Source organism: Gopherus flavomarginatus, chromosome 2 (assembly GCF_025201925.1).
Source record: "Gopherus flavomarginatus isolate rGopFla2 chromosome 2, rGopFla2.mat.asm, whole genome shotgun sequence".
Taxonomy (NCBI): domain Eukaryota; kingdom Metazoa; phylum Chordata; order Testudines; family Testudinidae; genus Gopherus; species Gopherus flavomarginatus.
This window is the reverse complement of record NC_066618.1, coordinates 179815759-179827947: the sequence shown is the minus strand read 5'-3', so window position 1 is coordinate 179827947 and position 12189 is coordinate 179815759. Positions and strand designations below refer to the sequence as shown.

General features: G+C 42.8%; 1 protein-coding gene across 1 annotated transcript in view; it reads left to right on the top strand.

The window, feature by feature from the left end:
• F13A1 (coagulation factor XIII A chain) overlaps positions 1-12189 on the top strand; it is a 96314-nt gene that overhangs the window by 61992 nt on the left and 22133 nt on the right. Inside the window, exons 9-11 of the mRNA XM_050939963.1 lie at positions 5640-5743; positions 9384-9472; positions 10409-10562. Coding sequence (XP_050795920.1) covers positions 5640-5743; positions 9384-9472; positions 10409-10562 — 347 coding nt within the window. The remainder of the gene's footprint in view (positions 1-5639; positions 5744-9383; positions 9473-10408; positions 10563-12189) is intronic.

Sequence of the window (12189 nt, the reverse complement as noted above, 5' to 3'; positions counted from 1 at the left end):
ATCTCACAGAACCACCCATGTGCCATCCTATATGAATTGCGCAGAAAACAAATAGTTTTGTATCTAGAGAGACAAGGTGGGTGAGATAATATTCTGGGACCAACACATCTACAACAACATTACGTAGTTCTGTGTCTGTAATATCCCTATTTTGAAGCCTATACTTCGGGGGTCCAGGGTTCCAAAATTAAAATTTAGCATTTACTCTAATGATCGGAAGACATTAGAACATTTCTATAGCTATGATTGTCCTGCAACTTATACTGGTATAAATTCAGAGTAACTCCATAGAATATACAGTGGTGTATAACTGATGTGAGAGGAGAATCAGGCCCTGTGTATATAGCCAAGTATTACTGCAGTCTGCTAGACACTCTACTGACAGCTTCATCAAGCTCTTTTTCCGTTTGTACTCAAAAGTCACATTTGTCTTAACTGCTTGTGAATTTTCCTTTTTCTGTCCCCACCTTTTCATTTCCCTACCATTTTTCAATATTTTTCACTTCATTCAATAATTGTTCAATTTTTCCACTGAAGTTAGGGACAGAGTCTCAGCAGGTGTAAATAGATGAAGCTCCATTGAAGTCAAGGGATCCGTGCCAATTCCCCTGAGCTGAGGAACTAGCCCGCAATATTTTACACCTCACACTTTATATACTTCTTTCTTTGTTTTGATTACTTTGGGAACTTCCTTGTTCATCCCTTTCTCCTCATAATGTATTTATTGCTACATGGTGCACGTAATCCCTTGGGCGCACATTAATTTATCTTACAGCACTTTCCATTTCTCCTCTGTGTCCTTTCTCTTCATTACCTTGTACCACTCTATAGTAGCTCTAACTCAGACTTTAAATAGTTTGTGTCTTATCCTTGACATTATTTCCGTGTAGCCTTTTGGTTTTTTAAGATGACACATTCAAGGTATTTATAACAATTTTTGAAAACAATTTCTTGAGTTTTCTTTTTTAGTTTATTTATAATCCCTAGGTAACTGGACGTTAGGCTCTCTTTCCTTTATGAACATCTATGTCAGTTTACTGCTTTATTCCCTGGAGCTGCAAAAGATGGATCTGTGTTCCTATTTCAAACATCTCTGGAATTCAGGAATGTTTGGATCCAGGATTTTTGTTCAGACCCCTCTCTAGGTGTGGGGCTGCATCAAAGTGTTTGGCATCTGATATGCATTTACTTATTTTTAGAAAAAAGCACTTTTTCCCCAGGATAAAAACATATATAAAGAATTACACAGACTTTTCCAGAAGTTATTTTTAAAAACTTGGTCAGATTACTGTCATTACTGACTGCTTCTCCTTACTTTAGTTTTCTTTTAATTATGTACAGACATGTAAGGAATATACCTTGAAAGGATCCTACTATCCTGCCTTGATCCTAGTATGATCTCCAATCCCTGTTAAAGTCAATGAGGCTCCGTGTGGGTGCAGGAGCTTCGTCCATGCCAAGCTCATTGTAGGATGGAGGCCTTAGTAGAGATCTCTTCTGAGGTGATGAACTCCAATCTTCCATGCTCCACCCTCTCTCTCACTCCAAAACCAAATTTCTTGTGGTGTGGAAGACAGGTCTTCAGCGCTCTTCTCAATCCTAATGTCCTCTCTCATCCAATATGTCCTAACCATATGAACCATGTAAAGTACTCTTCTTAAATTGTCTGCCAGGCCTAAAACCCACCTGGTCATCTTTTATTAGTTTTTCTATCACTTTGTTTAGTCTCTGGCTGGTTTAGATATAAGAGCTAAAACTTCAGTTTAAATAATTGTCTATATATAGGGCCAGATCCTCAGCTGGTAGTAAGTGACATAGCTCTATTGAAGTCAATAGAACAGTGCCCATTTGCACTAGCCAAGCATGTGGCCCAGTATGTTTTGGAGCCGGAAGGAACTTTATATTACCTTTTAGGGATGGAAGAATCCCCCAAAAGCTGGGACAGCGCAAGTGAATATCTATCCATCCTCACGCAATGTCATCATACTTATTTATCATTTGTATTGCAGTAACATATATAAATCTCAAACCCATTGTTCCAGGCACTATTTCAACAAAAACAAAAAAAAAAAGAAAAAAACCCAGTCCCTGCCACAAAGAGCTTACAGTCAAGTTATTACATTGCAGTGTCTACTCGCCAAATAAGATTCGTTTCGTTCATGGCTCCCTTCTCACTGTTTCTTACATTTTGTCCTTTTGTCACACTCAAAACCAAGAACAATGAGTTTGATTCAAAGTTGGATTTTAAGTGCTTCAGGGCAGAGATTGGTTCGTCTCACATGGCATCATCGTGACTTTCAAAAATCCACCTACCAGAGGGCGGTTCACCAAAGACTCTGTGAGAATGACTCAGTACACCGCATTCAGCAGTATCAAAAATTCAAGTTGTGTGCTTCACTTTTCTTGAATAATTCTTTTTCTGTACTTCTGCTTCATTAACTCTCCTAACTGACAAGTTTTTCCCTGATCCAAGCATTTATTTCTGCTTTGAAATGTCTTGTTAGACAAGCCTCAGATCCCACTGACTCCTCTCCATTTCTGTTTTTTCACCTATTATTAATGAAATGGTTGGAGTTTAACAATCCATTCTGTCTGTAATTTTATTGCTAATATTGCATGCATTAGGGAAGTATCAGTGGATACACAGGTGCAATTTTAGTCATCTCTGCTGGCAGGATACACATAATTTGCAAAGAAAATTGCTACTTCCCCTATCCAGTTTTTGGCAATAACAGAATTCAAACACTTGGTTGATTCTTGAAGCTGTTGCGAGAAACTCGTGTTGGGTTTTTTTCCTCCTTGTTTGTGCTCTCCCTTGAGCGCTAATAAAATTTCAGAAGTTACAAGAGCCATCTTTTTCTTTAGGGCTGTTCATCTTTGAAATATTCTGGACAAATTGTAAATGAGGTGACCTGATGGTGTTTTTCAAGCATCCAGCCAAGTGAGGGCATTTCAAGTCTCAGTGCTTAGATTAACCACTTAAATGCCTTTAAACATAACGCATGTGGCTCATGGAACAGCATTTGGCAGGAGTGCTGGAGCAATTTGTATAGTGGGGATGCTGAGAGCCATTGGACCAAACTGTAAACCCTGTATGTAATGGAAACCACTTCAAGCCAAGGGGTGTGGCAGCACCCCAGCACACCTAGTTGCAAGACCAATGGAACTTGGCCCCATGGAAATATGACCTCTCACATGGGCAACCATAGCATGTGAGGCTGTGAACTAATTAGAAACTAAGAGATCTGGGCCTAGTTTTTGCTTACATGGAAAACCTCCAAGGTAAACTTAGCAACATGGCACTGGTGATTCAGCTGGGGTCTCTCTACCTTCTCCAGTATTACCAAGGGAGAGTTGGAAAATTCTAACTAAGTAAATTGCTTTTTGCATATTTTTTTAAAGTTAGACCTAATCATACAAAGGGACCTCTAGAGATCATCTAGTCCATGACTCATGGCAGGACTAAGTTTATCTAGGCCATCTCTGACAGGTGTTTGTCTAACCTGCTCTTAAAAATCTTCAGTGATGGAGATTCCACAACCTCCCTAGACAATTTATTCCAGTGCTTACCAACCCTGAAGTTGTTCCTCATGTCCAACCTAAATCACCATTGCTGCAATTTACACTCATTGCTTCTTGTCCAATCCTCAGTGATCAACAACAACAATTTTTCTCCCATCTCCTTGTTAACAACCTTTTAAGTACTTGAAAACTGTTAGCATGTCCCCCTCAGTCTTCTCTTCCGCAGACTGAACTAACCCAATTTTTTCAATCTTCCCTCATAGGCTAAGTTCCCTGTAAGCTGCGCAGCTGCCTTCTTAGTGCCACTCAGGCGCTCAGGGAATCCTCCTGGGGACCTGTTGGGAGAGAGAGGTCCCTCCCCTGGCCCCAGCCTAGTCTGTCCCCCAACTCTGCCCCTACCCAGGTCTGAACCCAGCCACAGCCGAGGTGGGGCAGCCCAGCCAGGCCTGAACCCAGCCCTGGCTCGGACCTGCTGCGGGAAGGGCGCCTATCATGCGGTCCTAGCCCCAGTGCTCCTGCAGCATGGGGAGGCACCTTTCCCCCCACAAACGCCCCCAGCCCAGGTGCTGCTGCAGGGAGAGAGATCTAGGGGGAGTCCAGTCTCCCCACCATAGCCCCAGAGCACCTTCCTGCACCCCAAACTCCTCATCTTTGGCCCCACCTCAGAGCCTGCACCCAGAACCAGAGCCCTCACCCCCTGTACCCAACCCTCTGCCCAAGCCCTGAGCCCCTTCCCACACTCCAAACCCCTCGGCCCCGCCCCCACCACATGAATTTTGTTATGTGCACCAATATGCAGGTGATATGTGACACATCAACTGCATATTGGTGCACATAACAAAATTCATTCCGCATATGAGGTGAAAAAATTGGAGGGAACACTGCTCATAGGTCATGTTTTCTAGACCGTTAATCATTTCTGTTGCTCTTCTCTGGATTTTCTCCAATTTGTCCACATCTTTCCTGAAATGTGGCACCCAGAACTGGACACAACTCTCCAGTTGAGGACTAATCAGCGCGGAGGAGAGCAGAAGAATTACTTCTTGTATCTTGCTTACTACACTCCTGCTAATACATCTCAGAATGATATTTGCTTGATCCCTTTCTGCAGTACTCCTTCCTAGGCAGTCATTTACCATTTTGTATGTGTGCAATTCATCTTTCTTAAGTGGAGTACTTTGCCTTTGCCCTTATTTAATTTTATCATATTTTCTTCAGAACATTTCTTCAGTTTGTCTAAGTCATTTTGAATTTTTATCCTGTCCTCCAAAGCACTTGCAACCCCTCCGAGCTTAGTATCGTCTGCAAACTAATGCAACTATTCCTCTTTAAAAAGTTTAGTCTTTGGTCTGAAGCATTAAAAAATGACCTACAAGCAGTTAAGGAAATATTTTTTTATATCTAGCGCAGGATCAGTTAATAAACCTGCACCTGCAACTTTACACAGAAACCAGACAAGCTCATTTGTTTGTTTTAACCATCAGAATGAACATAGTTGTGCATATTGCCAGGTGTATTGTTGGTTCTGAAACCTCTGTTTAAGATATACCAAGTCGTCAGCCTGGCTAGGTCTGCTTTATACCATTCAAGAGGCACAAAGCAGTGTTAACACGAGGGTGCATGCACAGTTAGGGATTTCTCTTGCATAGAGGCATTCTCTGAAATAGAGTTGACTGAAACCCTTCTCATGGCCCCCATTCTTGGGAACATGGCTGACAAAAAAGGGTTGTGGCAGGAGTACCATTTTGCACCAACAATCCCCAGATGCCTGAATCTCTTTTTAGGGACCTATGCAATTAAGTGCCATTTAGAGCATGTTTCAGGCTCCTCTAATTGGCTTCTTGGCACTGCACTGGTGCCAGGGAGCTTGAGGATCAGGGGATTGCGAAGAAGGCTTACACCTACCTTTCTGATGCTCCCCATCAAGCTTCAGCAGGCACCAAATTATTGGGCCTGGGGATCTGGCTTGATCTGTCCTCTGCAACGTATAAACTGCTGAACCCAGGAAATTCTTATGAGATTTTCATTGCAACAGTGAGTCATTAAGACATAGGCTTGTTTTGATATTTATTTGTATGCTTCGGTGTAGAATATTCTTTTCTGTTCTCCCATGTAAGGAACTATCACTGCTGGAACGAGGCATGGATGACAAGACCTGATCTTCCCGTTGGTTTTGGAGGATGGCAAGTCGTAGATAGTACTCCTCAAGAAAACAGTGATGGTAATCCTGCTTGCAGTCTTTGTATTTTAGACTGAAGTCGGTGGCTGTGGAGAAGATTTGGAGATGTATTCCTCCTTCTCCCCCAATAGATATAAAAGCACCAATTATCTCAGTGGGCATAGAATTTGGTCAGAGGAAAACAAGACACTCTGTGCCATAATTCAGCCATTCTTGTTGGGTTGGGCAGTATGTACTTCATATAATATTATGTGTTAACGATCCGCATTCCATATTCTGCAATACCAAAAGGTTTTGATGCAACCCATGTATAACCTTGACTTCTGTTAAGGGGGTGAGAGGGCTGCATACTGTTTCCCATTGAAAGCATGTTCAAAGCAGAATTTCTGTGCATACTGATAGGAATGATAAGAATTTTATAATGGAAATTACTTTGAAAAAATCACAGGTGAGACATGGAAAATTTTGATGAAACCACAAACGTTATTTAATCAGATTTCTAAAGTGCCCTCACCATAGTATTTAGGTGTTGGTCCTACATTTTGATACTGATTGTTATAGGCTGAGGCATATTTACATCCCCCTTCAGTAAAGGAATGGCCCCCGCCCTTCAGCCTCAGCAAGTGGCATAAGCAGAGCCCAGTGATGGCTTCAAGGGTGGGGAGAGACTAAGGTATTTTCCACAGCACAGCCAACCAAAAGTCAAAGGGCTCAAGGCAAAAAATGGAGAAGTCATGGGACTCCTGATTTCCATGAGCCCTGTGACCAGCTTGCAAGCCAACTTATAGCGCAGTGGAGTGAGGGAAGGGAAAGGTGCCTGATCTAAAGAACATTGAATCCAGTGAAAGGACTCCAGTTGCTTTCACCGGAGTTTGGACCCAGCCCCAGGAATGTTAAATGTATTTGTGATAACAGAACTGCCCTGTGGAAGAGTGAAAGGAGATGTAACGGTTTAAACCAAGTATTTTGGGTGTATATAATATATGCCATAATGCTAACTTCCCTGTAAGCCTGTGGGACTCACCCCTGCAGCGCCTCCTGCTGGTCTCTCAGGGAATTAGCTCAACTTCCAGCCTGGAGCACCCTCTTCAGGCCAGTGATCTGCCTTACTGCTGGCCCCGTGTCCCTCCCAGGACCCCGATGCCCCTTCCTCTGGGTGCTGCCCCTCTGGCAGTAACCCCTTTCTCTCAGGGTCTCCCCTCCCTGGGGAACTACCACTCACTATTCCCACCTTGCTTCAGTATAAGGCTACTGCCAGTCATCGTTTAGCCCCGTGCCCTGGGGCAGACTGCAGTATCAGTCTACTCATCACTGCCAAGGTTGGGTTTGGACCTGCTGCCTTGGCCTACCCCTGGGCTGTCCTCTGCAACCCCCAGTACCCGTTGGCCTTCTGCTAGGCTGCACTCTGGGGCTTTCCAGGCTGGAGCTCCCCAGCTCATATGCCTTTTCCCAGCCCTGCTCCACTCAGGTACTCTGCTCAGATCCCTGCAGCCAGGTCCCTCCCTCTCAGAAGCTAGTGGGAGTCTGCTGAGCTCCTGGCTCCCAGCCTCTTATATAGGGCCAGTTGAGGCCTGATTAGGGCATAATCCCAGTTGTGGCTACTTCCCACTCAGCCTGAGCTGTTCTCTCAGCCCTCCAGCCCTCTCCCATGGCTGGTTTTAACCCTATCAGGGCTGGAGCAGGTAGCCACCTTGCTACAAACCCTCTGTAAACTCCTGTGGCTGCATTCTGAAAATCCACCATTGCTGTTACATTTCCTAATTTCCTCCTCACTCCGTTCAAACATAGATCCTTAAGACAGCGGCAGTCAGATGTTTCCTAGGTTCACACTCTGGCAGACTGAGCTCCTCCAGGCTTGTCAACTTTAACTCAAATCAACTCGTACTGAATGACATTTCCAGCACTTGAGGCTTATGCTAAACAGTGGAGCAAAAAATGTGTCATTAAGGTGCCAACTGTTAGATAGCTTCAGATTTGGGACTGGATGGTTCACTGAGTTGGTAATATAACATGGAGCCTTTCCCGTCTAGGTCAGTTGTGGCTATACGGTATTACCAACAGAAAGCTGTTCTGTGGCCTAGAGCATGTGAAATGAGTTGATGCTATCAGTCCAGTTCCTAGCAAACAGGGCTCCGTGTCATGAAACTGACATTAATTGACAGTTGCTAACAATCCCAGCAGAGAAGAAAGGACTGAATGACCTCTGAAGTAGTATCTGTGGCTGAGGATTGAAGCATGCTTGTGGGGCAATATGGAAAACATGGAGCAACATGTCAGTGCTTTGTCAGGGGTTAATCAGCGGACAAAGTGCCTGATTCAGCACTTAATTACTCCAGTTTTGCACAAGTGTAACTCCACTGAAATCATGGTGAATAGGGGCCAAGTTCTGTCAGTTCATCACTTTTCAGAAACCCCCAAATCACTTTAAAAAAGTAGATGAAAACATCACCATTTTCAAGTAAGAATCAGGGCCATGATCTTACCTTAGCTGAATTTAGTGCGCGTGTCTGTGCATGCATGTGCACCTGTGGGCAAGCTGAGGTTAGAACATAAAAAAAACTAGAGTGGCGAAATATTGCGGGGGAGGGGAAAAGTGTTGTAAAAGCTTTTTTTTCTTTGTTTTCTTTAAATAGGCTCAGACACTGAAGGCCTGATTCTGATACTCTTATCATATTGAGTAGTACTTCACTCTGCAAGTAGTCTCACTGCCAGCAGAGTTTGTAAGGGTAGCAGAATGAGGCCCTGAAAGTGGAAGGGAAGCAAAGTCTCCATTTTCATTAATAAACAGCTTTGTTGCTGCATCACACACCTAGCACATGAGTCAAAAGGCACCTGCAGTGCTGTGCTTATACCAGGTGTAATATGTGATCTTTGCAGTACAGCTACCAGAGGAATATTATGCCTGCAGCAGAGGAGACAGGTTCTACTTAGTGTCATAAGCCTGACTATCTTTTTATTTCATGTATATTAGAATTGGAAAAGGTTCAGACAATGGCAACAAAAATTATTAGGGGTATGGAAAGGCTGCTGTAAGAGGAGAGATTGGTAAGACTGGGACTTTCCAGCTTGGAAAAGAGACGACTAAGGGGGGATATGATAGAGAGCTATAAAATCATGACTGGTGTGGAGAAAGTAAATAAGGAAGTGTTATTTACTCATAACACAAGAACTAGGGGGTCACCAAATGAAATTAAGAGGCAGCAGGTTTAAAACAAACAAAAGGAAGTATTTTTTTTCACATGACACACAGTCAGCCTGTGGAACTTCTTCTCAGAGGATGTTGTGAAGACCAAGACTATAACCGGGTTCAAAATAGAACTAGATAAGTTCATGGAGGATAGGTCCATCAATGGCTATTAGCCAGGATGGGCAGGGATGGTGTCCCTAGCCTCTGTTTGCCAGAAGCTGGGAATGGGCGACAGGGGATGGATCACTTGATGATTACCTGTTCTGTTCATTCCCTTTGGGGCACCTGGCATTGGCCACGGTCGATAGACAGGATGCTGGGCTAGATGAACCGTTGGTCTGACCCAGTGTGGCTGTTTTTATGTTCTTATTTTAAGCTAATGGTTTTGACTACTTTTTTTTCCCAATCGAGCACATTCAAGGTATTAACTTTAACTAAAGTTAAAAAGAACAAATTCAACCTTTTATTTCTCTTCCCTCTCTCCTCTCAATTCAGGTATGTATAGATGTGGCCCTGCTTCTGTTCAAGCTATTAAACATGGTCATGTCTGCTTCCAGTTCGATGCTCCTTTTGTTTTTGCAGAGGTATGTACCTGAAAAAAATACTGTTTTGAGTGATTTAAATGGGACAGTAAGTCAGTCTCTAGGTATAATACATGGGCTGCAGTGTTATTTCCCATACAACCCATGTAAAATAGAACTCTTAGAATTATATTTAGATCAGTAGGTTTGCTATGACACTTGTGAATGATAAAATTCACCAATCACTGCTTGCCAAAGGAGTAATCAGAAGAAGTTGCTCCAGCTGAAATTATACCAGAGTTACCAGAGCAGCAGAGAAAGTTAGTCACTGCTTTCTGTAACACAATCTGCATTAGTCCCTGCCTCTCATAAAGGACTGTAACAGCAGGCAGGCTCCCCAGCAGGCTCTGAAGCTCTGGGTGGTGTTGTAAACTCTTTGGACCAGGACACGTATCTTCCTGGATGTGTTGACAGCACCTAGCACAAAGTGGGGCTCTACTAGAATGCAAAATAATTGTGCTCCTGCTGGGACGGTGGGGCCCCTCAACTCAGGAAAGTACCTTTACAGGCATCATGGAGACCAGACTTGCTGCCAGTATTTCTCAATCTTCAGAAATATGTTATTAAATAGCTACTGATTATTCAAAAGGACACAGTGGGCCAGATCCTCAGCAGGTGAAAATTGGCTCCAATTACTATACATGGAGCTGATTTACACTAGCTGAAGGTCTGCCCCTGCAACTGTGATAGGAAAGCCACATGAGAAGTGTATCTGGCAGCTAGTTTAAAGTATTACCAAATTATCATTAACACAAGCCCTTTTTGGAAGTGTTTTGGGCCCCAGTTCAGCAAGGTGTTTAAATATGTGCTTAATTTTAAACATGTATCTCGTCCTGTTGAAATCTGCAGGACTTCCTGATTGTGTCATTGAGTCAAGGGGAAGACATACTGGTTTTAAACCCAGCAGAAGATGTAATGCTTTGTTGTTTAATTTTATAGGTAAATAGTGATATTGTTTACTCAAAAGCAATGAAAGATGGAACCAGAGTGATTGAACACATTGATAAGACCCACATTGGGAAATTAATCTTGACCAAGGAAATCGGTCGTGATGGAACCAAGGACATTACTGAGCAGTACAAGTTCCAGGAAGGTAACTTACTGCACATGGCAAAACAAAGTATTGTATATACAGATGTAGATTTTTCTTAAATAGGTCTCATGTAGTTAATATGTAAACCTCTAGCAAGGTGGGTTCTCACACAGCTTTCTCCAAGTGATGTGAAAAACATTGTGCATCTTAATTCCACGTCAAACACATTACAAATCTCCTTAGGCTGTCACTCAAAAACACCGTGGACAGGAGTTGATAAATCTGAAAACAGAGGGAAGCCATGGATGAATTTACTTAATTCAAAAGGAATTTATGCTTTTAATACAATAGGTGAGACTTTGTGGCAAAGATCACTCATATTCTGTACTCAAATGCTTTAAACATGAAGTCTGGACATTCAGTTGGTGTAAACTGGCCTGGCTCTACTGTCAGTGGAGCTGCCCCGATTTATGCCACCTAGATCTGTCCTGGGTCATTAAGGCCAATCCATTCAGAGATTGTGAGGATCTTCTTATGCTTAACTCTACCCCATGAAGTTTCACCATTCTGAGGTATGCACTTCAATAAAGGCATTTCATATCATGTCTGTCCCAGTTTGCGATAATCATTCCATACATTTGCCCCTGATGTAAATGTGTGGTGTTGCCAAAGACAACATGGGCCACTTAGTTATTCCCTACATTGAATACAGACAATCCTCTCAGCTGGAGACTAACAGTATCTGAAGTACATTTATGTGTTTACTGAAGGACCAGAGTCAAAACAGTTAGTAAAAAAATATTTATTCCATGAAGAATTATAGTCATATTTTCCCAAAATGCAGTTAACATTCTTACGTAGGCTAAAAGGTTTGCTGGGCCTTCTGTCCTGACTACTGTTAGCAAGAGGTTAGGTCTAAGCAGGACTCTGTCATCGTAACGTTTTGTGGAATGCCTTTTTGTGGGAGAGGAGAAAGGCATGTTGCATACGTGCTGTTCAGCTCTGCCATGTTCCTGTTAATTTCTGACATAGACTCATAGACTCTAGGACTGGAAGGGACCTCGAGAGGTCATCGAGTCCAGTCCCCTGCCCTCATGGCAGGACCAAATACTGTCTAAACCATCCCTGATAGACATTTATCTAACCTACTCTTAAATATCTCCAGAGATGGAGATTCCACAACTTCCCTAGGCAATCTATTCCATGACGCAAACTACATGAATGTAATGTAAATTAGATAGTAAACTCTTCAGGGCAGGGATTGTGTCTTCCTGTGTGTTTATACAGTGGTGAGCACAATGGGGTCCTGATCCTGATTGAAACTTTTGGGCAGTATTACAAGACAACTAATTTTAAAGTCTCTTTTAACAGAGTACTGGCAAACATACACAGTCATGCTTCATTAATTATTGTGCAGATGAGACCCAGCTGAACTCATACGCAATCCAAGTGCCAGTTCCTCAGTCTGATTCCACTGTACACAGTTAAAAAATAAATAAATAAATTAAACACACCATTAATATGGACAATGTGTGTGTGTTTGGAAGAGGAGATTTTACAAGTGGTTTTTCATCATCCACTTCAGAAGTGTGACATGGTAGTGTGACCCTTAAGAGTAGTGGTGACTAGAGGTTAGCATGTCCTAGGTCTCATGGCAGGGTCCTTTAAAATTTTGAGAGGTTTTGAA